The 24,355-nt window shown below is 41.2% G+C and overlaps 14 protein-coding genes across 14 annotated transcripts; 8 read left to right on the plus strand and 6 right to left on the minus strand.

The window, feature by feature from the left end:
* Nucleotides 1-122: 122 nt before the first annotated feature.
* On the plus strand, nt 123-1,241 carry BRETT_002043 (uncharacterized protein; the record flags this gene model as incomplete). Its single annotated transcript, XM_041280581.1, has 1 exon — nt 123-1,241. One exon carries the CDS (start codon nt 123-125, stop codon nt 1,239-1,241), a length of 1,119 nt encoding a protein of 372 aa, XP_041138372.1.
* Nucleotides 1,242-1,338: 97 nt separating this feature from the next.
* BRETT_002044 (uncharacterized protein) lies at nt 1,339-2,799 on the minus strand (the record flags this gene model as incomplete). The annotated part of the gene is made up of 1 exon (XM_041280582.1): nt 1,339-2,799. The coding sequence occupies one exon, from the start codon at nt 2,797-2,799 to the stop codon at nt 1,339-1,341; it is 1,461 nt and encodes a 486-aa protein (XP_041138373.1).
* Nucleotides 2,800-3,073: 274 nt separating this feature from the next.
* On the plus strand, nt 3,074-4,479 carry BRETT_002045 (uncharacterized protein; the record flags this gene model as incomplete). Its single annotated transcript, XM_041280583.1, has 2 exons — nt 3,074-3,091; nt 3,166-4,479. The coding sequence occupies 2 exons, from the start codon at nt 3,074-3,076 to the stop codon at nt 4,477-4,479; spliced, it is 1,332 nt and encodes a 443-aa protein (XP_041138374.1).
* A 962-nt stretch (nt 4,480-5,441) lies between these two features.
* Nucleotides 5,442-7,574, plus strand: GFA1 (glutamine--fructose-6-phosphate transaminase (isomerizing); the record flags this gene model as incomplete). Its single annotated transcript, XM_041280584.1, has 1 exon — nt 5,442-7,574. The coding sequence occupies one exon, from the start codon at nt 5,442-5,444 to the stop codon at nt 7,572-7,574; it is 2,133 nt and encodes a 710-aa protein (XP_041138375.1).
* A 735-nt stretch (nt 7,575-8,309) lies between these two features.
* BRETT_002047 (uncharacterized protein) lies at nt 8,310-10,937 on the plus strand (the record flags this gene model as incomplete). The annotated part of the gene is made up of 1 exon (XM_041280585.1): nt 8,310-10,937. One exon carries the CDS (start codon nt 8,310-8,312, stop codon nt 10,935-10,937), a length of 2,628 nt encoding a protein of 875 aa, XP_041138376.1.
* A 106-nt stretch (nt 10,938-11,043) lies between these two features.
* BRETT_002048 (uncharacterized protein) lies at nt 11,044-11,586 on the minus strand (the record flags this gene model as incomplete). Its single annotated transcript, XM_041280586.1, has 1 exon — nt 11,044-11,586. The coding sequence occupies one exon, from the start codon at nt 11,584-11,586 to the stop codon at nt 11,044-11,046; it is 543 nt and encodes a 180-aa protein (XP_041138377.1).
* A 1,314-nt stretch (nt 11,587-12,900) lies between these two features.
* Nucleotides 12,901-14,472, plus strand: BRETT_002049 (uncharacterized protein; the record flags this gene model as incomplete). Its single annotated transcript, XM_041280587.1, has 1 exon — nt 12,901-14,472. One exon carries the CDS (start codon nt 12,901-12,903, stop codon nt 14,470-14,472), a length of 1,572 nt encoding a protein of 523 aa, XP_041138378.1.
* Nucleotides 14,473-14,569: 97 nt separating this feature from the next.
* On the minus strand, nt 14,570-17,119 carry BRETT_002050 (uncharacterized protein; the record flags this gene model as incomplete). The annotated part of the gene is made up of 1 exon (XM_041280588.1): nt 14,570-17,119. One exon carries the CDS (start codon nt 17,117-17,119, stop codon nt 14,570-14,572), a length of 2,550 nt encoding a protein of 849 aa, XP_041138379.1.
* Nucleotides 17,120-17,499: 380 nt separating this feature from the next.
* Nucleotides 17,500-18,483, minus strand: BRETT_002051 (uncharacterized protein; the record flags this gene model as incomplete). The annotated part of the gene is made up of 1 exon (XM_041280589.1): nt 17,500-18,483. The coding sequence occupies one exon, from the start codon at nt 18,481-18,483 to the stop codon at nt 17,500-17,502; it is 984 nt and encodes a 327-aa protein (XP_041138380.1).
* Nucleotides 18,484-18,806: 323 nt separating this feature from the next.
* Nucleotides 18,807-19,415, plus strand: BRETT_002052 (uncharacterized protein; the record flags this gene model as incomplete). The annotated part of the gene is made up of 1 exon (XM_041280590.1): nt 18,807-19,415. The coding sequence occupies one exon, from the start codon at nt 18,807-18,809 to the stop codon at nt 19,413-19,415; it is 609 nt and encodes a 202-aa protein (XP_041138381.1).
* A 34-nt stretch (nt 19,416-19,449) lies between these two features.
* Nucleotides 19,450-20,697, minus strand: BRETT_002053 (uncharacterized protein; the record flags this gene model as incomplete). Its single annotated transcript, XM_041280591.1, has 1 exon — nt 19,450-20,697. One exon carries the CDS (start codon nt 20,695-20,697, stop codon nt 19,450-19,452), a length of 1,248 nt encoding a protein of 415 aa, XP_041138382.1.
* A 509-nt stretch (nt 20,698-21,206) lies between these two features.
* On the plus strand, nt 21,207-22,193 carry BRETT_002054 (uncharacterized protein; the record flags this gene model as incomplete). Its single annotated transcript, XM_041280592.1, has 1 exon — nt 21,207-22,193. One exon carries the CDS (start codon nt 21,207-21,209, stop codon nt 22,191-22,193), a length of 987 nt encoding a protein of 328 aa, XP_041138383.1.
* Nucleotides 22,194-22,349: 156 nt separating this feature from the next.
* Nucleotides 22,350-22,631, minus strand: LSM5 (RNA-binding protein lsm5; the record flags this gene model as incomplete). Its single annotated transcript, XM_041280593.1, has 1 exon — nt 22,350-22,631. The coding sequence occupies one exon, from the start codon at nt 22,629-22,631 to the stop codon at nt 22,350-22,352; it is 282 nt and encodes a 93-aa protein (XP_041138384.1).
* A 727-nt stretch (nt 22,632-23,358) lies between these two features.
* On the plus strand, nt 23,359-24,201 carry BRETT_002056 (uncharacterized protein; the record flags this gene model as incomplete). Its single annotated transcript, XM_041280594.1, has 1 exon — nt 23,359-24,201. The coding sequence occupies one exon, from the start codon at nt 23,359-23,361 to the stop codon at nt 24,199-24,201; it is 843 nt and encodes a 280-aa protein (XP_041138385.1).
* Nucleotides 24,202-24,355: the final 154 nt, after the last annotated feature.

Raw genomic sequence — 24,355 nt, forward strand, 5'->3', positions numbered from 1 at the left:
TAACTCTTTCTCTTTTCTATTCTATTTCATTCCATTATTTTCAATTTTTTTTTTWWTTTTTTTACGATCATCAATGAATCATGTAGATTCAACCAATCAATATATTTGAACGGATTCACATCATGAAAAAGATTTTTGTGCTTTTTTTCCTCGGCAGTCTTCTATTGGCAGTAACACAAGGGAATTGTGGATTGATCTGTGGTGGTAAGAATACCATGGAATATATTAAGGATCTACTACTTCCTTTGAAGAATTCATTTTTTACCAACAGAAGTTCCAAAATAAATTCTGCAATGAGAAATATTCCTACATTCACACTACCACATACAGGGGATAAAATCCCGGCTGTGGCATTTGGGTCTGGATCCAAGCACAGATTGAGGAAATGGAGTGACCCAAAATTGTCAAAAGATACTGTTGATGAGCCGATAGTCAAAATTATAATGGATGCACTTAAAGCAGGCTTTAATCATCTTGACACTGCTGAAAGTTATCTGACAAGAATTGAGATCGGAGAAGCGTTAAAACGCTCTGGTGTGGACAGATCAAAACTTTGGATAACCGACAAGTACAATCAGGGCTGGATATTAGATGATGGCCAAGTTCTTCGTTCTGGTTCACCTTCCGGACCGTATGAATCGTTAAAGAAGGGTCTTAAGGTGATGGGACTCAAGTATGTGGATCTGTTTTTGATTCATGGTCCGTATTTCAGCCCTCAAACCTGCGATATTACGTTAGAAGAAGCATGGAAACAGATGGAGAGAATTCAAAAAGAAGGTCTTGCTCACAATATCGGAGTGTCCAACTTCAATGCTTCGAGATTAAAGAAACTTTATGAGATAGCCGATGTCAAGCCGCAGGTCGACCAGGTTGAATATCATCTCTATGAGCAAGAGCCAGATCTCATAGAGTTTTGCAAAGACCACGATATATTTGTTGAAGCTTACACACCACTAACGCCGATGTTTGCCTCAAAAGTTGGTGAGAATAGACCTTTGAATCCAATAATAGACAAGCTGTGTCACAAGTATCATGTGGAGCCAAATCAGCTTCTTCTCCGCTGGGTGTACCAATCTGGAGTTTTGCCAATCACTACATCTTCTAAGTTGAGTAGAATGACCGAGACATTCAAGATTTTCGACTTTGAACTAGAAAAAGCCGACTTTGATCTTCTTCAGAAGGTTGGAAAATCATTCCATTACAGACACTACTTCCATAATATCTTCGAAAACGACCATTAGCAATGAATGTAAATAGGGCATTCAATCTATAAAGCTATCTGTAATATTGAAATATCTGTGCGTCAATCATTTGAATAAGTTATTGTATTTCCAAGTTTTATTCGTAATCCGTATCACTGCTCTCGTCTGCCCAGTAATATTGTTCCTCCATAGAAGAAAGATCATCCTTAAGTTCTTCCCTCTCATCATTCTTGCAATAATGTGAAATGTAATCGGCCATCTCTCCAAAATACCTCTGAGGCTTATTAGTGATATTAAACGAACACCAAGAAAACTCCTGCTTTCTAAATTCCTCTGGGAAAGAATCCAACCTATTGTCAAACGGTTCTACAATATTATATGCCTTTAAATTTAGACTATCGGCTCCATTATTGATCAAGTCTTCAAACCCGCATACTTCTTTTAATTCATTTTCATTTAGCCCAGTCTGCTTGCCAGGTAAAGGTCTGTTGATAACTGACCGCGCAAAAACATGACTTCCGTGTGCATTGGTGCTTTTCTTACCCTCAAACATTCTTTCGGGCGACATATTGTGGTCATTGATACTTGATGAAGTGACTATCTTTCTTTTTTCGTTTCCCCTGGTTAGTCCATTGACAAAATCACCCATACTCCATCTATTCTTCCTTTGAGAAAGTAATGTCATCAGAGAATCTAGTATCACACTTTGATAACTTGAAATAGCCCAAGTTGAATGCTTCTTTGCGCATTGTTGGGCAATGGATGGCTCTGTGTTCAATGGAATATACAATGATGAAACTGAAGATAATGACCTGAGGGTCTTGATCCGGGACATTCTGTCAAATACAGGCAAACTCTGCCAACCTGCGTTCCTTGTTAACGACCACGTTACTATTGGAGTTCCTGAAATATATTCATCTCTGATCATAGAAAGAAATTCGGAAGAGAATCCTCCCCAAGCAGTATCTCCTTCTGTTATCACATTCAATCCAGTTAGTGTATCACATTCTTCTAAAACTTTTCTGAAGTTTTCTTCAACTGCTTCTGCTCCAGTGACATTTTCTTCATCAGAGAATTCATCTACACCAACATCATATGTCCCGAACTCTATCTCTGGATGTGATCTCAAATGACCTTTACAGTGATCAAACGAATAGTCCCATCTATTTAGTTTTAATAATGATTCTGGCCGATATATGACTCTTGAGTAATCTGACCAGCATCTCATATCAGATAAATTTGCTAGACCCTCTGTCTTTGTACCTTGGTCAAGAGCCTTTTGATATTGATTCTTCAGCGTACTCGGTCCAGTGGTTACCACATTAGGGTACAATTTTTTTAATGCTTCAACATCTGGTTTTGATTCAAAGTATTCGGAAGGATTCAACGACCCAAATCCATTGTTATAATCCCATAATAGCGCCCTTGGATAGTAATTAATCGTACTTCCAAATTGCCCTGGTTTGCTTTCAAGTAAAACTGAATTATCTACGAATTCATCATTCACATTCTGTAGTCTGGATTCGGCAACATTATAAAGATGCGTTGCAATACAATTCGACCTTTGAGAAAACGAAAGTGTGATTATCTCGTGCATCTTGCCATGGACATATATGTAATATATAAAAAGTATGTATGTGCTGTAATCGTAGTCAGAAGGTTAATATTAAGATAGTAATGAATAATAGTCTGCACAGCCGAGATATGATAGGGACCAGGTCTGAAAAAAAAAGTTTGACTGAAATTTTGAAAATTTTCTCCCTGAGTATTGGGATCATATAAGATGTGATTCATCCTTTACGAAGTTAAATACACTACTCGTGATACTATCAAGAGCATTATTCAGTGTAACTAACTAAGAGATTATCAAGATGGTGAACTCCTTAGAAGTAAGTTGGAGTCGGAATCATTGGTCATCGGTAAATAAAGTCACATACTAACAGATTACTGACAATATTATCAGGAAAGGCTAAAAAAGCATGCCAATGCATTTGATGGCTTACTTTCATTAATACCAGCCAAGTATTACTATGATGAAGATACCTCAAATCAATGGAAAAAGAAGCGTAAGACCAAAGAAGAAAGACAGCGCGATAAAAGGAGAAAATTGGATCCAAATACGAATAACGATGTTAGTGCGGAACAAATGATGAAGAAAAGGGAGAAGGAGGCGAAGCCAGTTGTTATACCAGGACAGAAAGAAGATTCATTAAAAAATGAGTCGATTGAGAAGAAATCACAGCAGCCCGAAACTATAGATACCCAAGCGATAACGCTGATTTACGATGATAATGGAGAAATACTAAACAAGAATGAAGAAAAAGAAGCAGAGGATGTGGAAAGCAAGATTGCAGAGGAAAAGAAGAAGGAAGCAGCGTTAAATCATGAAAAGAACAAAAAGCTAGCCATTGAAAAATCAGAGAGAAAGAAGAAGCTCACTGAAGAGCAGAAAGCATTGAAACAGAAGCATCTTGCAGAGCTCAGATCAAAGCTATCAGCTAAGATAACAAAGCTTAGAGAGAAACGTAAAGCTCCGGGTACAAGTGTTCCGGGAGCTCCAACATCAAGAGAGCAGATATTAGAAGAAAGACGGAGAAAGAGGGAGCTGAAGAAAAGTAATAAGCAAGCTGAAGAGGAAGAAGAAGAAGAAGATGATGATGATGATGACGATGATGATGACGACGATGATGATAATGATGAGGAAGATACTGAGCGTACATCTAAGCCCAAGGAGCTTAAGAAGTCTGATGTGTTTTATGGAAACATTACGTTTGAAGATGGAACCAGAGTCACTTCCGACTTGACTGCTGTTCGTAAGGCAAAGAAGAAGAAAGGTCCTGCAAACAAGGACATCGGAGCACATTTAAAGAAGCTCGAAAAGACGAGGAAAGAGCTGGGAGAAATGGATGCGGATAAGAGGAAAAGAGTTGAAAATAAAAGCAGCTGGTCACGTGCACTTGCAAGCGTTGAAGGTGAGAAAGTGAAAGATGATGAGCAGCTTCTTCGTAAATCACTAAAGAGGAAAGAAGCCACTAAGCGTCGTACAAAGAGAGAATGGAGAGAAAGAAAGAAGGATTTGCATGAGCTGATGGACGCCAAGCAGCAAAGAAGATTACAAAATGTGTGGATTCAAAAGGAGAATAAGCGGAGAGGAAAGAAAGATCAGATCAGACAGCTACCGTCACATAAGAAGCTTTCACGTTCGAATATCAAAAGAGCAAGAGCTGGCTTTGAGGGAAGAATTAAAACCGGAAGAGGAAAGAGTCGTGGACATTGAATACGGATTTGCAAATTATTTCCTTGTATTTTCTTTGCTTTATATTTTCCCAATAGGTATACATTAGTATGTACGAATATAAATTGACAGTTAATTTACACGATATAATGAGAGATATTCGCAATAAGAGTTGCACCAATATTATTTACGAGTATGATAAATGAACCAAATTAGAAACCTGTGAGCCGAAAATGATGGCATGTACCGTTAGACAACAGATAAAATAACAAAATTACCTTTTGCAGTAACCAACAGATAACATGTCGCATGACTGACATCCAGGCGTCGAGGATGCACTTGGAAAATTTTGGTCCCTGATTCTGCCTTTCATTAAACACGGATAGGGAAAAGTGTAAATAAAGCGACCTCAGCCCTAAAAATAAATAATCAGAGTGTGTTGTTATTTACTGAGGAATTTTTCCGCACTTATTCCATTCTATTTCAATATAAGATTATCAACGCTTGAATTGGCGTCTAAATTATACTTGGTATTTATTTTCCCGTATGTTTTTTACCTACAAGTAATAACACAACCAGTCTATTTTCGTTTATAAAGTTAACTTTTGTCTGATAATACAGCTCATTTGTGCACAATTGTGGTCACCAATCGAATTAATTGGGATTAGGCCGTATCTAAGCTTTTTTTTTTCAATATTCTGATACGTTTGTCGTCAAACAGATAAACAAAATTATAGGAATAGAAAAAAAAGACATACGTCATTATCTATACTTGGCATAGCGCTCGTGATAGTTTACTATTCACGTGTCTGATACCGGAACGCATATATTAGTTCTAACCGATAAGCGAGACAGGCTTAATATAAATTTACACCTGTGGACACGGTTTTATTTCGTTTTCTATCATACACGTTTTTTTATCCCTCATCTGAATATTGTCTTTTGACAAGCAGGAAACAGCTTCAATTTAGAGAAAGAGGTCATTGGATAGGGAGAAGCTAAGAATGTGTGGAATTTTTGGATATGCTAATTACAACGTGGATAGATCAAGGGGTCAGATCATCGATACACTAGTGGAGGGACTCCAGAAACTTGAATACAGAGGATATGATTCTGCAGGTATTGGAATTGATGGCGAAAAGGACTTTGATGAGAACTCACCAGTCAAGGAGATTGCACTTTACAGACAGGTGGGAAAAGTTTCAAAGTTGAAGGCGGAAATAGCAAGCCATCACCCAGACACTTCAGAAATATTTCACAAGCATGTTGGTATTGCTCATACGAGGTGGGCTACACATGGTGGCGTGACTCAGGCCAACTGTCACCCACAGCCTTCGGATGACAGAAATGAGTTCATTGTGGTTCACAACGGAATTATTACCAACTACAGAGAGCTCAAAACTTTCCTTAGAGGTTTGGGATACACATTCAGGTCAGATACAGACACCGAAGTTATAGCCAAGCTCTTCAAGTACTACTATGACAAGGACCCGGAGTTGGAGTTTTACGAGCTCGCCAAACAGGTCTTGTACCAACTTCAGGGATCTTACGGATTGCTAGTCAAGTCTGTCCGCTATCCAAACGAGATGATTGCCACCAGGAAAGGTTCTCCGTTGCTAATTGGTGTTAAGACAGAGCAGAAGTTGAAGGTTGACTTTGTTGATGTTGAATTTATCAACGACAGAACTGGAACCGAGAAGCTTTCTGCCATAGACGGATCATCCATTGATGCCAGTGCCATTCCAAGTAGACCAGGTGGAAGATTGACCGCTTCACGGCCATCTAAGAACACCATGACAATTCGGAAGTCGGAGTCTCGTGCAATCTTGCCAGACTTCTCGAAGCCGATCGAGTTTTACGTTTCCTCAGATGCCTCTGCCGTGATTGAGCACACGAAGAAGGTTCTTTTCTTGGAGGATGATGACATTGCACACATTGACCAGGGTGAGTTGCACATTCATAGGGCCAGAAGAAGCGCGGGAACGTCAACAACAAGACCGGTTCACACTTTGGAGATGAAGTTGGCGGAAATCATGAAGGGTGGATACGACCATTTCATGCTAAAGGAGATTTTCGAGCAGCCAGATTCGACATTCAACACGATGCGTGGCCGTGTGGACTTCAAGAACAAAACAGTTACTTTGGGAGGCGTGAAGGACTATCTAACCACCATCAGGCGGTCGAGAAGATACCTGATGATTGCTTGTGGTACGTCTTACCACTCCTGTCTTGCAGTGAGGCCTCTTTTCGAGGAGCTTACAGGTGAGCCGGTCACAGTTGACTTGGCCTCCGACTTCTTGGACAGGGAGCCACCTGTTTTCAGAGATGATACGTGCATTTTCGTCTCTCAGTCTGGAGAGACAGCCGATTCGATGCTTGCTCTTAGATATTGCAAGTCTGCCGGTGCTCTCACTCTTGGAATCGTGAACACTGTTGGTTCAAGTATCTCCAGAGAGACTGACTGTGGTGTGCACATTAACGCAGGCCCGGAGATTGGTGTTGCTTCCACCAAGGCATACACCTCACAGTTCATTGCATTGGTGATGCTTGCTCTTCAGATATCGAGCAACGTGTTGGACAACAAGACCAGGCACGAGCAGATCATCGATGGACTAAGAGAGGTTCCACTGCTGATTAGTAAGACGCTAAAGAAGAGCGGCCAGGTGAAGAAGATCTGTAACGACTATCTGCATGGCAAGGAGTCGATCCTTGTGATTGGAAGAGGCTACCAGTACTCGTCAGCACTAGAAGGAGCGTTGAAGATTAAGGAAATATCGTATATCCATGCTGAAGGAGTCCAGGCGGGAGAATTAAAGCACGGAACACTCGCATTGATCGACGACAAGATGCCGGTTATAGCCTTTGCCACCAGGGACTCTCTCTCCCCGAAGGTCAACTCTGCAATCCAGCAGGTCACAGCAAGAGATGGAAGACCAATTGTGATATGTTCCGAGGGTGATACCAAGATTGATGAATCGAAAACATCGGCACTTTTCGAGGTGCCTACGACTGTTGACTGTCTCCAGGGTCTAATCAACATTATTCCGCTCCAGCTTATGGGATACTATCTCTCTGTTGCTGCTGGTAACAATCCTGACAGGCCTAGAAACTTGGCAAAGTCGGTTACTGTTGAATAGACTAATGCATGCTTTTCTTATGACCTTGCCACGTACGATACTGACCTAATTGTTGGTCTAGCTTTGACTTCATCGTGCCTTTTTTTTCGTTTTTCTTAAAAAAATGTTTGCTTACTTTTACATCCTGTACGTATGCACTGCTTTTTCTGTGACCACAATTATTCTTACTAGTCTATATGCTATATACCCAAGATAACCAATTCCATTCAATTGCGTAGATTTATTTTTGTGTGTTGTATGCTCATCCCGGTGACCGTTACAATATTATTTCTGTCACCAATTACAGACCTGGTTAAAGTATCCGCTTAAGCTGTTTTATGTGAGCTAGCACAGATCGGCAACCCAATTTCTGAGTGCGTATTTCGGAGCGCGTATAGACTCTGCTCTCCCTCTTTTTCTTCCTGCAGTTTCTCTTCACTCTGAAATCTCTGAAATACTCCGCGCGGAAAAGCGGCTTTATTCCGATGCATTTTTTTTGGAAACTCCAATCTCCAACCGCAATAAGCTCCCAACCTATACTGGAGAGTCATCACACACATTTCACTCCGTGCCCTTTATTTTTTTTTCTGCATTCTAGTCCCCTTTCTCGGCACTCCTGCATCCTGTATGCCATTGAAGGGTCTATTTTTTTCATCGTTCAAGCAGGCAAAAAGCACCTTTCTACATTCTATATCCAGGAATAAACCCTGCATTAGGAATAAAACTAGCATTACGAATATTACCAGCATTAGGAATATGACTTCCACTCCAACATTCCCAGACACCTCTGCACACGAGGCATTGCCATCGAATGTGGCTCCAACACACTACAAAATACACCTTTTCAACCTGGACACTGCAAAGAACACTTTCAGTGGAGTTGCCAACATTCATTTTGATGTCAACGGCACCACCAGCAGCATCATACTCCACCAGAAGTTTCTCGAATTCCAGAAGACCAAGATAGTCGCCAATCTAGCCAAGACCAGGACCGAGATTCCAGTGAAGTCCGTCAAGAAGAATGATGCCAAAGAGACGGTCGAGTTCCATTTGAGCGAGGATAACACTTCGGCAATTGCCAAAGGCTCGATTGACATGGAAATTCACTACACAGGAGTAATCAGAACAGACATGGCAGGCTTCTATTCGTCTCACTACGAGGATAAGGAAACAGGCAAGACAGAATACATATTAACAACACAGTTTGAGTCTGCAGAGGCCCGTTCGGCCTTCCCATCGTATGATGAGCCAAGCAGTAAAGCCACCTTTGACATCTCACTTACCGTTGATAAGAATCTTTGCGTGCTCTCGAACATGCCAGTTGCGTCATCCAAGACCTTGGACAGCGGGAAAAAGGGGCCTGGATTCGACAAACCACTCAAGGAAGTGCGGTTTGAGACCAGTCCAAAGATGTCAACATACTTGGTGGCCTGGGCAGTTGGCAAGTTTGAGTACATAGAGGATCAAACCGACAAAGTTTACAGCGGCAACCACATTCCTATCCGTGTGTACACTCTTCCTGGGCAGTCGGAAACGGGAAAGTTTGCCCTTTCCGTTGCCAAGAAGGACGTCGACTACCTCTCGAAAATCTTCGATGTCGATTATCCTCTTCCAAAGTTGGATCTTCTTGCCGTGCCCCAGTTTGGTGCGCACGCAATGGAGAACTGGGGGATGGTCACTTTCAGGGCCACCGCCTTGCTTTTCGACCCGGCCAAGTCCGATGCTGTCTATCAGCAGAGTGTTGCATACACCGTGTCGCACGAAATTGCACATTCCTGGTTTGGAAACTACGTCACCATGAGCTGGTGGTCGCATCTCTGGCTTAACGAGTCCTTTGCCACGTTCGTGGGCTCTCTTTGCGTTGAGAACATGTACCCTGAGTGGGACACGTTCACAGACTTTGTGACAAACGGTGTTGAAGTGGCCCTCGATCTCGATTCCTTACGTAATTCCCACCCTATCGAGGTCAAAGTGAACACTGCTGCTGAAATTGACGAGATTTTCGACCCCATTTCGTACTTGAAAGGTGGCTCTGTCATCAGGATGGTTGCCAATGCCGTTGGAATCGATGTTTTCTTGAGGGGTGTCTCCAAATACCTCAAGAAGTATGCATTTGGCAATGCCAAATCGGACGATTTGTGGGATGCCGTGTCTCAAGTTTCAGGCATCGACATCACAGGCCTTGTCAGTCCATGGATTAGGGCCGTCGGACATCCTTATCTCTCTGTTTCCAAGTCGGCCGATTCGAAAAGCATCAAAATCACACAGAAGCGTTTTCTATCGAGCGGTGATGCTACTGCAAAAGATGACGAGATCACGTGGTGGATCCCTAACGTTTCTGCACTAGAAGGAGGCAAAAAGGAGGCAACCGTTCCAGTTGAGGGTTTCTTGAAGTTGAATAAAGATACCTATGGCTTCTACCAGGTCATCTATGACGACGCGCTTTTCCAGAACATCCTTGCACATCTTGACCAGCTCTCGCCAGAAGACAAGATTGGACTCATTGCAGACACGTCTGCCGGAGCACAGGCTGGCTTGATGAAGACTTCACAGCTTTTGGACTTGCTATATGCATTGAAAGATAATGAGGACAATGTGAATGTCTGGACAGAGGCTGTCAAGAGGCTCAACACCCTAAAGCAGCTTTACTTCTCTGATCCGGATGTGCTCAAGATGCTCAATGGCTTCTCCAAAGATTTGTTCAGTGGCAGATTCACCAAATTGCACGGCAGTAAGCAAAGTTTGAGCTTCCAGGAGACGAAATTGGAAGCACTTCTTTTTGCAGAAACCGGTGTTGCCGGATGCCAGCAGGCAATATCGATTGCCGAGGCTTTGTATAAGGCTGGAAACGTTAGTCCCTACCTCAAACTTCCAGTCTACAAGACACTTTTGGCCAATCCAGACAGCTGTACTCTAAGTGCATTTGATACTGTTATAAAGGAGGCAAAGAAGCCGGTGGCTATTGACTCTACAGAAATTTGCCTAAGTGCCTTGGGATATATCGCCAATGACACTTTGCTTGACAAGGTGCTTTCCCTATATTTCTCCAAGTACGTGCTTGAGATGGACTACTCCTTCCTCACAATGTCATTGGTCGAGAACCCAAGGACTAAAGTCGCCTTTTGGAAATTCTTCGAAAGCCACTATCCAGACTTCAGGAACAAGGTTGCAATGTGGACTCTTGACAGACTTATCAAGAGCTTCCTCCCTAAGCTTGTTTCAGCTGATTTGTATAAGGACGCCAGCACATTTTTTGCCGATAAGGATACAACAGGCTACACTAAGGGTCTCAAGCAAGGGTTGGACTCTATAAAATACAGCTTGCTTTGGTCCGACAGATCTAAAACGGATGTGTTTGAATGGCTCAAGAGTAAGGGATACTGAACAAAACGGATTGACCCATTCCATGCGTAATATGTTTATGTACAAACCCAAAATATATGTAATGATGCACCGTTTAATTTAATTTTTTTTTTTTTTGCAGAATGGCTCACGTCCGCTCGGAACTTGAAGTAATAGCACTCAGGGGAAAATCTGCTGCTGAAGATTCATCGCCAACCGGTAGGGTTGATCCTTCAAACACAGAATCGTCTAAAAACGTTTCGACATCTTTTAAAGTTATACCCTGAGCAATTTCTGTCGACTCATTATTCACAATTGTCATACTGGAATCCACTAACATGGAGCTGGAGCAGACATTGGTAACTGGAAGAGGCGAGGATGGTTGTTGCTCTATTGTTTGAAACCTCAGTCCTTCACTTGAGACAGGATGTGCTGAAGATGAAGACATACATATGGGCTCCTGACAATAATGGTTTCGACTTTCAAGATATGACTCCAACTGATCAACAAAGTTCCCGCTTTCTTGAATATCAACACCAATATCGTTTATTTGTCGTTGGTCTTCCTGCTTTATTGGACGATATGCTTTGGATAAATGCCTTACCTCAGAAGGTGAAAAAGTGTCGGCAAGCATTGATTGGAGGAGGGTGATTGGGATTTTTCCATCCGATGCATATTGTGCGAAGTCCATGTTATATATATTGCTTTCTTATCTAATCTTTGAATACAGATAAATTCTTTGAAACTCAATTGAATAGCTATGTCAACTCATAGATTGTACAACGCAAAAGGATTATCGCTATTAAAAAGGACTTTTTCTTCGGAGGGTTAGGGATTTTCATTTTAATATATTTTTTCGCATTTTCTTTTCCCCATTTTTTTTCAGTCAAGAAAAATGGTTGCAGGTTTACTCAGATTTACTATTATCCGGTAGATCTTGAACTTTGAACGAGGAAATTTAATCATCAACACTAACCATCACTAAACATCAAAAGCATTACATGTCCATCATTTCCCTGTATTTATTCCTCGGAGTCCACATAATGCCCACGGACTTTATAGCTCCACCATATCTGCTTCAAACTGCTTATCTAACCAGTTCTATTAATAATTGTCCGTTAATGCCACTCGTTCCCTGTAAGTCCAACATTGTTAACACTCGGACTCATTCTCGGGAAAATTTTGAGCTGCCTGAATAAGGAACACGTCAAAGAATTAACGTAAGCTTTTGTTCCTTGGTGCGTTATTCTAAACACATTTGTATTGCATATCTGATCGCATCTTTGAGCCTAATCGGACGGAAATTTTTATCAGCATTATTCCCGAGAAGCTACAGGAACTGCAGTTTCCGGCATGGTATGTTGGATGATTCAGAAACCCAGTAAAAGTAACAATCGAAAATTTTTGTGAGGCATGGCTATAACTTTTTCGTCCATTGTTAACGCGTACCTGAGGGTGCCAAACACATTGAAAAATTTGGAATTAAGAAGAAAACCATTCATTAAATGGCGATATATCACGTGACTCAAGATAGCCTAAGGTTTTTCTTGCGTTCTGCATTCTGCAGGCCTTGAAGCCCAATTTGCCATTTTCATTCAAGTTTCTGATGATTCCAGTTGCATGACAGCGCCACATCCACTTCGGAGTTTGCAGTCCAGCACTTGTAGGAGCAAGTATAATTATAAGGGAGCAGGCTTAGGAAAAAATTTCACCCATGATTTAAAACTAGTTTTCTTTACAGGGTTTGATTCTGGATTTCTAGGTATTAACAGGTAGGTAGACTGGATAGACAAGATAGAACTGGTGTCATATTGCAGCTGGCAGATTATAGCAACGGTTACATATTTGAGGTGATTTCCGTTTGAATTTCTTGCATCTATCATTGTGTGTTTTCGTTAACGTTAAGCGGCAGGTAGACAGACAGGACTAATCCCTAATTTTTAAGGAAAAGCAGAAGAAAAAAGTAAAAGAGGATAAAAGCAATTGGCAATTTGAAAGTCATAAGATGTCACAGTTGTTAAAGTCAAGAGTTCTCCTTGGTGAGAGAGCTCTGTGCAGATCGTTCTTCGGAACTAAGGCATTGGCCTTAAGATATAAGCAGGGTAAGACAGCAGGATTCAGTACTACTAGAAAGCAGATGAATCCAAAGCCAACGAGATCAAACACAGCTGCATCGGATCCATCCGTCAGCCATATCCATGGAAATCTCCAGATGTCTTTCCCATGCCTTGAAAAGAGTGAAAGGAAGTCCGAACGGTTGGTTGAGGAGGGCCCGGAGCCTGTTTATTCTTCAATCTCTGATTTGAACGTTGAGGTTTACCACAGTTCCAAGCCGATGTTTCTAGATTTTGGCGGCTATCTTCCCCAGTTCAACATCGCGTACGAAACATGGGGCCAACTCAATAGTGATCGGTCCAATGCAGTTCTCATACACACGGGACTTTCAGCATCTTCCCACGCACACTCTACACGGAAAAACCCGGCAAAGGGTTGGTGGGAGGGCTTTATTGGCCCGGGCAAGTACTTGGACACGTCAAAGTACTTTGTGATCTGCTCGAACGTGATTGGAGGATGCTTTGGCTCGACGGGTCCGATGTCGATCGACCCAATAACGAAAAACAGATACGCAACCACTTTCCCAGTTGTGTCTGTCAATGATATGGTGAGAGCCCAACACAGGATGATCAAAGAGCAGTTCGGCATCAACAAGCTCTACTGCTCCATCGGCGCGTCGATGGGCGGTATGCAGTCGCTTGCCTACGGTGCCGAGTTCAAGGATGAGGTCGAAAAGATCATCAGCATCTCTGGATGTGCGAAATCGCACCCTTACTCGGTTGCAATGCGCTTCTGCCAGAGGCAGGTCCTTATGAACGACCCGCTATGGAAAAAGGGCAACTACTACAATTCGATTCCGCCTCATACCGGTATGAAGTTGTCGAGGGAGATAGCCACCATCACTTACAGGTCTGGTCCCGAGTGGGAGAAGAGATTTGGTGTAGAGAGGGCTGACAGCTCCACCACCCCGGCACTTTGCCCAGATCTTCTGATTGAGACATATTTGGATCATGCAGGAGAGAAGTGGTGCTTGGACTTTGATGCAAACTCCTTTTTATACATCTCGAAGGCCATGGATATGTTTGATTTGGGACGCAAGAGCACGCAAAAGTCGCTCGAGAGCAGGTCCCAGGCCCAGAGAAAGTACGGGGGTGAAAATATAGCATTGAGTGACATGGTGTACAAGCCGTCTGAAATCTGCAAGTACGACCAGCCCATTAAGGAAAACCGCAGAAGCAGGAGATTTACACCAGATGAGGCAAAGGAGGATCTGATCCAGGGTATGGCACCACTGGCAGGAAAAGACACTCTTATCATAGGTGTCGAGTCAGATATTCTCTTCCCGGCTTGGCAGCAGCAGGAGATTGTGGATCTTTTAAGGGAGGCATGCCGCAGAAAGGGACTACCTACGGATAACATCAGGCATGTGGAGTTGAGCCAGCAGCAAAGTTACTATGGCCACGACACATTCTTGCTCACGTTGAACCACATCGGTAACCCGGTGAAGGCCTTCTTGGGCTAGACGGTTGCACTTAATACAGATAAAACATAATATTGGGGAGTCCAGATAATGAACGCGTTCTTAGGTTGGTAATTATACATTACACAGATTTACAATTCTAGCATCTCTCGTAGAAAAGTATGTATGCGTCGCCGTTGATCACTTTGCTCAACTTGCAGTGCTTGTGGACGTTTTGGTCATCAAATAAACACCATCCGTGCGTTCCCTTTCTGACATAAGCAGTGTAGTGGCCATTGACAAGGTTTCCGTAATGGTTGATGACTCCGAAGAGCTTGTAGTTGAATGGAGGCATCTGACCTCGGACTGGCAACTTTTCCAGCTCCGTTCTCTCCAAATTCGAACTAATCGGCGGCCAGTACTTGTCCAACTTGATGTACTCGTCGTACTTTATATACTTGTCGATTTTCGACAGGTGCCGGTCCATCCTGAACCGTTTTAAGTGCACACATAGCACCTGTGGAAGTCTCGATATGCGAAGCTGCTTAGAGGATCTCTGTTTACTCTTGCACACGGGACACATCCACCGGTCGTCGCCGTCTAGAATTTCTGGTTTCACAAACTCGTCAAAGCAGTCTTCGAGGTTGAGTCTGGCAGAAGTCACACTCTCTGGTATGGGCAAACTTAGTGTTCCAAACGAGTTGTACGTGGTTGATGTGCTGCCACACGTTAAACACTTCAACTGCGACATCATCTGGCCTTCGAAAATATCCACAATGACGGAGAAGTTGGTCTTCAAGTACCTCTCCCATTCAATAGTTGAAGCAACCCTGATAGGTAGAGATTCTCTCTGCTGCTCTTCTTGCTTTGAAAGTTCGGGAAGCTTTGGATGATTTCCATTTTCGTTGAGATCCTCGTGCAAGGTGTCCAAAACGTACGTTAGAAATTCCGAGCAGTCCTGCTGGTCACAATGGTTAAAAAGACTGTTCAATGAGCCCAAAACCCTCCTGAATCTTACGGGATTGAAGTATGTCGGATGAGAGACGTTTGTCAGTCTGTACATCTCGCTTGTTAGCGATGCAAACTCGTTTGCCAGAATTCCCTTCGACCCAAGTCTAGAGTTCACGTTAATGTGTCTCCTATAATCTCCCATAAGAAAGAATGCCACTAATTTCTCCGACCCCAACAAACACTGAAGGCCGGAGTTCATGTAGCATGAATTCTTCAAGTTTACAAGGCCCGTCATGATTAGGCAATCCGGACGAATTCCCATGCCAATAGGTGGTGGTTCTACTGCAGGTGGCTTATTTGGAATTGCAGGAGGGGTAGACATGCCTTTGGCTGTGAAATCGGCTTCACCACGTCCCAGGTAAGCTGAATGAAATGTATTTTGGGGCATTTGGGGAAGATTCACCGAGGAAGATACGCCAAGGTTCGAAAGCTGTGTTTGGGGCTTTGATGTATTCATGTTTTGAAAGGAGAGCCATGATCTTGAAACAGTACTTGAGACACTCGGCGTTGATCTGTTTCCAAGCGTGCTGGAATACATCAATGATCTGGCCTTTGTAGTTGGAACATATTTGAATTGTGGTGCAGGTATTTGATTGGTCATGGAAAAGGATCCAGAAGACTTACGCCTGGAAAAATAGTCAGACACGTTATGAATAAGCCTCTGTTCGTCGCTGTAGCTCATCGAGTTGTCTGCATGCACTGGATTGGTCGAAATGTATCCATCTGACGAACTTGAACGCGATTGCAGTATTCGTGCATCGTCTGGTCTATTTATTCTCTTCTTTTCAAACTCCCACATTGAAAATCCGCCGTCGAGAATCAACGGCGGCTGTTTGAGTGGTTTTCCTGATGATTTCAACCGTAGTATCTGCACCAATTGTTGCAAGTTATACGAAATACTGGATTTAGTGGATCTTGAATCCATGCAAACAACAATGGCAAATTCACTTCTATTCAAAAATAGCTGTCTCTCCAGATCTGAGTTGGTCACCATGGAGTAGTCCTCGATATCCTTGCACGTATAATTACCCCGAACAGAAAGGGGCTCAAGTTGTAAAATGTGTTCTGCTGCGGAAATATGATCAAGATCAAATTCCTTCTTTCTCCTGAAATCTATGATGAGAACATCCCGGTTGTGTTCATGCAAAAGAGTTTCGAGCTCGTCCATTGTGATAAATGATCTATTCCGAAACTTCTCAAATGAAACTGAGGGAGTTGTACCAAGAGGAGTTGGAAGTTTTCTGCTTGCCTCAATGTTATGATTTCCAGATCTCTTCAAATTCTGGAATCTTTCAATTAAAGAGTCTGTATTATTGCTGAAAGATTGCCTGTTATCTTCTGTCACAGTTTGTCGTATTCGATCATATTCTCCACGCTTTCTCACTAGGTAGTCAACGAGATCATTGAAAAATTGCCACAACTCTTTGTCACTCTTTAGCTCTGTAAATTCTGGTGTCTTTGGAATGATGACACTAAGTAGCTTAGAAGCTGCACAATAGCATATTGCACCTTCTTGCTCTTTCTCTCTACTGTCAGCTCTTATATTCCCCTTAAATACTTCAATACATTCGAGCGCCTTCATAAGAAGCTCTTTTGTAGAATAAACGCCCTCTTTTTTGAACGGGTCGATGAGCTCATCTGCAAGTTGATTAAGCTCAGAAAGTGAGCGAAACTCTGTCTGTCTTTCTCCTGTAGTCATAAAATTGGCTTGTCGATCCTGCCCATGCAGTATTTTTATAATGTGTATTAGTTTAAATGATAATAACTTCCGGTAATTACTTTAGGAGTCCTCACAGATTGTGCTTATATTTATACTTTTTCGTTTCTAAATGCGTTCCAAGACCATAGATTCATCATTCGCATATACACGATAACCTAATCTTACAATACTAATAGGTAATAATTATGCTGTTTTGCGGCATATATTATCTGTCGGTCGCATCTTCCCTCTTTTACTTTACTCCATATTATATTTTTTTACTTTTATTTTTTTTATTTTTTTATTTTTTTTGACAGTCATTAAGATCTTCCCCGCAGTTATTATGCTAAGCTCTAAATTACGCATCATCAGACATCTCATTATTCTTCCTTCTTCTCACCATTGCCCTTTGTAGTAGTCTCTGCTTTATCCTCTTCATCATCACTATCATCATCCCAGCTGAAATCGTCCTCATCTTCTTCAGCCGTCTTCTCAAGCAGCAGCTTTCTTTTTTTCTCGTCTTGTATGATTTTCTTTCTACTGCTAAAGTAGCATTTCAAAAAGAATGATCCATCCATCTTTCCTGGAACCAGTTCTTGTTGTATCTTTTTTAATGGACTGTCTTCAGAAGAAAGCTGCTTATCAGCCTCTTGCTTTTCTTCCTCGGTAAGAATGTACTTTTCAATTTCCTTCTTGGAGTTGTTAAGCGCCTGTTCGTAAGGCTCTATACTCACTTGCAATTCATGAAGTTGTGCCTCTACACGACTACTCGCAAGACCCTTCGGAACATTAAAGAGAATATCCGATTGTGACCCGTTTGCTTGCTGTTGGATGTTTTTCTGCCCAAGAGAGCTTGAATTAGCCTTTTCGGCAATTCCAACCTTGATTCCTGTCTTGGCTTGTAAGAAAGATGTCAACTGTGTGGCATATCCCAGCGTCGTATTCTCAACTTTTTCTAAATGCGAATCTAGCTGGTCAAGATACTTGTTTGTATTCGAACCCACATTCTTCAATGCCTGCGTAGATTTCTGCTTCAAAGAATCTATGTTATCATTATTTATGTTTAATCCTGAAAGTTGTGTCGATAACTTACTGCTTAGTGTCTCCCTAGTCTTGTTGATATTCTCACTGAGTCCTTTCCCAGTTTCCGACATCTTTTTTTGCAGCTCTGCATTTTGTGGAATACTGCTCTGTATGGTTTTAAAGAAGTTGTTGAACGTACTCCATCCTTTTTTTGTATTTTGTTCCACGTTGCTGTACACTTTTTCCACAGTGCTGCTAATATCTGTCACTGCTTTATCTGTTTTGGCATCAGCATGACTAGATTTAGCACCTTGCTCTATTTCTGGATCATAGAACTCCATTGGGGAAATTTTGTCAAGTAACAATGTTAAATATCTTGAAATTACAGCCAAAATGTCATATATATGTATTGGTATAGATATCGAACATATCGCTGTTCTTAATACTGTCTTCCTGGTCCGAGGAAAAAATATAAGTAAAAATAAAAATAAAATGAATTAAATCGGAATGAAACCAAAATAATTTAACCAGGAATTAAGTATATTCATGAAAGGACCAACCAATAAGCTGACATACAAAAACTCATATATTTTCCTGAGAGTCTCTCATACACTTTATTTCCGTTAAGTTCATAGAGACAAAAGATAGCTGGTTAGTCTGCAAAATGTCAACAGAGAAGATTCCGCCGGCTCTGGTACCCCCTATTAAATTTTCAAAGATCGAACCCAGTCTTTCAAGAGGAGCGTATCCAAGACCCATAAACTATCCATATTTGGAAACGTTACACTTGAAAACAATGATTGCCCTCGTACCATATCCAATCACCATGGAAACAGACTCCTCCCTTACCCAATTCTGTATTCAGCACAATATAGATCTCGTTCATATCGCAACAGACAAAAATGCAAAGGATAAGGGTAAAAATAGAGACGTGCCTATAGATCACAACCAGGTACTTCAAGTTCTCCAGATCCTCATCTGTGCGGAAAACAATCCAATCTTCATCTTTTGCAATAATGGAGGACAAGTGTCTTCATTGGTGGTGGCATGTCTACGCAGAATCCAGCTTTGGAGTTCCGTGTCCATCTACAACGAGTTTGTAAACTTTAGTACAACAATTAATCATAACGATCGAGCATTTATAGAGAATTTCAAGGCCGAGATCAAGTTCCCTAAAAAGAATGAAAGGGTCAGCTGGCTTTGGAATGGTCTCAGCAGAAATATAACAGAGAAACACCCTCATCTACGTTTTGCCACTTTCCCCGATGAGTGATCAACCCATCGGCGGAAATTCAGCCACTCTTCCTTCAATCAAACAGCATGCCTGCTGCTAGATCCACGTTATTGTTGGTTTGAATCAATGCAAGCTCTGCCTGCTTGCGATCAAATCCCATTGCAACCAACTGTTCGACTTTCTTTGGATCAGCATTCACTCGTTTCGAAACTTTCGGAGCTTTTGCTGGCTTTTTCACTCCAGACTGGGGCTTAAATCCACTATTCGGACTAAACAAATTGCTTCCAAAGGATCCCGCACTTTCTGGATTGCCATCTGATATGTCGGGACATTCAGATTCAGGAAGAAATAAGGTTTCCGCCTCACCCATGATCAATTTGTTTTGTTTTAAGTCAATTATAGCCTGAAATCTTCGAAGCATGTCCAATCCAAGCAACATCGGCACATTGGGCGAAGGAACAATAGTAAAACTGCATGAAAAGTACGAGTTTTCTATTTTCAAGCTTGCAGAGTGCACTCGTCCTTCGATTTTGGCGAATCCAACACCTCTGGCCTCTCCATGGAATCTTTTGTCGATCAATCTGCTTATTCCACACTTCTCGGCCAATTCAGGAGTCATAATCGTCATTTGTGCACCTGAATCAACAAATGCCTTCACTGGAAACCCGTTAACCTCGCAGTTTATATATAGCATGTGCACTTTGGTAAACGTTTCTGGTGTTTCTTCCATAGCAGTCCTCATATTCTCGTCGATAGCCTGCTGTCTAATAATTTCTAAGATCTTCTTTTGGCTTTCTGCACTATCTGGATTGTTGTAAACCTGCTGTAGTTTATGTCTCTCCTCTAATTCTCGTTTGAAGCTTTGCTTTGATATCTTCACCATCTCTTCTTTAAACTTATTCTTATCATTCAACACATTTCTTAGTGCCGGGTCAATCTGCATTTGCATCGATGGGTTACTGAGCATTTGCTGCCTTGTTTTCTCGATTTGCTCACTCATATATGGGGAATCCAGCATTTTATCTGGATTCATCTGCGAAGAAGATTCAATTGCTGGCTCGTTGATATTAGAATTTGGAATATTGTAAGTAGTCTTTCTAAGAATTAAAAGCGTATCCTCTTCCAATTTCCAGTCTGATAAAACCTTTACAGTTGGAGATCTCAACGGTAGCTCCTTGTTATCATAAAGGAGAACTTGATCTTTAGATGGAATCTGAGTTTCGGACTCCAAATAGGCAAGAAAATCATCGATCTCGAAATCTCCCGGAAGTTCTATATTCAATATTTGCTCTGTTCCCTCAACGGTGATAGTTAAATTCATGGTGATAATGACAATTGTTGGCAAGTATCTACTGAAATTTTGCTCTTTTTCACTTGCAGTCCCTTTACAGCGTAAAGAATGACAGTGGGAACTCTCTGTCTCTTATATATGCTGTATTTTCATGTTATCGAGGGCCAACTGGCCTCCATTGTTCCTTTGCCCGCTATGCTTTTATTATTTATTTTTATTTTTTTTTTGACCTTGAGCTCTTCAATTAAGAATTTGCCTAGGAATTTATTTATTATTATCTTCTCTGGAGTTCTTTTATCTTCCACAGATCTATCTACAGATTGATGTTTACCTGAATGTAAAATTTAGTCTAATTAGAAATCTTGAATTTGAGCTTCATATGATACTTGTATATTAGCAAATACAGTGTGTCATTAAATAAATGTGTCTGCAAACTCATTATCGAATCCCTCATCTTTTTTTTCACTTTTTTTCTCCCACGATGCTTTTGCCACAGTCCTTATCTGCATTACACTTTCAAGGTGTCTGTCTTTCCATAAATGGTAAAGAGAACAATAAAAAGGATTATTGCCGAGCAAAATGTATCTACAAAGGCTAAAAGGGCAAAAGTGAGCCAACCCGCTCCAAAATCCATTACCCTGAAGTTTTACCCTTTGACAAATAGTAAGATAAGAGAACCAATACAGCTGCCAAAAATATATCTTGATACGCACACAGAGACATTCATTGATGGTCTAAAATTTATTGTGGACAAAGATCCCGGTCTATATTCTTTTCTTACTGATAATAAGGCCTTTGGAATATGCCTAAAGAATTCAGATAAAGAAAATGATGTTGGTGTAATGAATGGGTTTACTAGAGTGAGAGAATTGAACTTTTACTTTGAGAAACTCGCGGGCGGTCTTATTTCACAGCAAATCAGTGGACATGCTGCTGCTGCTATCCGTAAGAAGATTGTTGGTGGGCTTTGCAATGATGGAGAAGAATTTCCTAGTCCGGAAACTTTTTACCAACACACAGAAGAAGAATTGAGGGTGTTTGGTCTTTCGCATAGGAAGGCTGAATATATAAGAAGGCTTTCCAAAGCATTTATGTCTGACATCGAACTTGATGAAATTGATGAAGGCATCCAGTTCAGTCCGTCATATTTTGAGAACATCGATGATGCATCCTTGAGGGTCGATTTGGAAAAATTTAAAGGCATCGGTCCGTGGTCCTCCTCCATGTTTACAATGTTTGCACTGGAAAGACTGGATATTTTTGAACCTGGGGATTTAGGTATTAGAAGAGGGTTTACACAGTTTCTTAAAAAGAGGCCAGCATTAGAGAAAGAGGCTCGAGAACTTCTTGACAACGGTGTCATTCCAAGGACAAAGAAAGTCAGTAGAAACAAGAAGAAAGATAAGTACATCAGTGATGTTGATTTGATGAATGTGATTGCTGATCAATTCAAACCCTACAGAACAATTTTCATGCTTCTTCTATGGAGAATAAGCGATACTAGCGTTGAAGCAATGTCTAGGTGACTGTCACCCAGATTTTCTCCAGATAGAATTATGTTTACTTACCTACGCACTTTTATATTTTATCTTCAATTACTTTTTCTTTTCCGGTATCTTCATTTATTAGTGTTTACCATCATCTTTGCCTAATGTACAAAATTCACACGGATGTGTCCATTTCTAAAAATCCGGTCCGTCTCCTCCTGGAACAAGCATTGCAAGATTCCTCGATGATAGAAGCATCTTAGATTTTTTTGACACCACTTTTTTCGAAACGTCATACTCTGTCACATCACTCAACACTATATTAACGAAATCATCGAATCCTTCTAAGGTCCCCACGAATTCGTGAAAATCAGACATGATTGCCCATATTTTTGTACCAATGCTCTTATCAATAAGTTCTAACGGTAGAATTTGTGGCACTTCCGTGTCCTGTGTTTCCTTGTTTTCAGCCGACATATCTGTTTGATCAAACCTGAGTTCTGCGTTTATATTTGTCTCTAATTTAAATGGACGAAGCAATAATGCGGTATTAATAGAAAATGATGGATATGGTTACAGATTCACAAAGCACGAAATATTTCGCAATCAAACTACTTTTTTTTTATCTCCGTATTTTTTCTTCGGTAAAACTTACTTGGTATGGTGGGTGACAATTGGTAATTGTGGATTAATTAATGCGTTTAGCCTTTTATATTCATGGGTTCAATATCCAACGTCACAGATTTAAAGTACTTAACTAATTCATGACATGTCGGAATGAACGCATTATTTATTTGTCGTCTATTCTTGTCTGAAAATGGTCAAGCCCTCTGATCATATGTTTAATCCTTACACTAGAAACCGACGGGCGGTGGTACATCTGGGGATTTCAAATGGAGGAAAAAAAAATAAAAATAAAATAAAAAAAACTCGTCCGTCAGAGCAAGGGGAAAGAAGATTCAGAAATAATAATACTCGCACGAGTTCATTTCCTCTTGAATCTACACCTTTCCAAACCTAAGTCATCCATCTTACGCTCATTCTTTTTCTGGAGAATTTCCTGTTTTAAAGGTTTTATACCCTAACAAGCATATTTGGTACACTATCATAGACACTGAATAAAGTACCGGGCATTTTTTCCATCGTCCTACCTATTCTTATTTTATCATTATAATTATATCAGTCCGAATCACTAAATTGCAATATGTCACAAGCAGCAACTGCAGGAGCCAGCAACTCAACAGTCCATGCTCAATCGAATGAACAAAAGCCATTAAAGCAAAGACCACAGCATCTCTGTATAAGGCCTCTGACGATATATGATCTTGTTCAAGTAGAAAAACTTGAAGAAAGTGCATTTGATGATGCCGAGAGGGCCGACAGGGAGAAACTCAAGTACAGGCTAACTGTATGTCCAGAACTCTGTTCCGGTTTATTCATCCGTGAGTTCGAGGACATTTCTTCCGAGGCATTGGAACAGCAAAAGCATAAAGCCGAGATCGAGCTTAAGGGCAAGAAGTTGAACAAAGAAAAAAAGCTTGGAAACCATAAAGAAGAAGATGATGATGACAGTGATGAAGAAAGCGAGGATGAGGATTTCATACTTCCGCCTCCTAGGTCTACCGTGAAGAAGGAGACCCTTATTGGTCACGTGATAGGTACAAAAATTTATGATAACAGAATAACAGAGAGGTCTATGGCAATTCCAAAGCTCACCAAGGATGACTTACCAGATCCTTCCGTTCCTGGAAACAGCAAGGTGGGACATGTTGAGGGATCACGTATCATTGGTATTCATTCTGTTGTCATAGATCAGCATTACAGAGGTTTGAAGCTAGGATCACTTCTCTTGAAAGATTATCTCCAGAAGATGAACCAGCAATGTGTTGCAGACAAAGTTGTTTTAATTGCCAAGCAGAAGTTAGTTCCCTTCTACAAGAGTGTCGAGTTCGTTGACGATGGTATTAGTGATTGTAAATATGCTGGTGTTGAGTGGCACGATCTCCATTGTGTTCTCACACACCAAGAGGATGATGAAGATATGTAATTGCGACGAAATTCTTACATTAGGGATTTTTTTTTTGTTGTTTTTTATAATACATATCCGTTCATCCATCAATCTCTATTACTGAGCTTCTGTACTTTATGATTTTCACTGTGTTAAGGTCATTCCTCGTTGGCTCATCTGCTTGTCTTTTTAT

This window comes from Brettanomyces bruxellensis, chromosome 9, assembly GCF_011074885.1.
Source record: "Brettanomyces bruxellensis chromosome 9, complete sequence".
Classification (NCBI taxonomy): domain Eukaryota; kingdom Fungi; phylum Ascomycota; class Pichiomycetes; order Pichiales; family Pichiaceae; genus Brettanomyces; species Brettanomyces bruxellensis.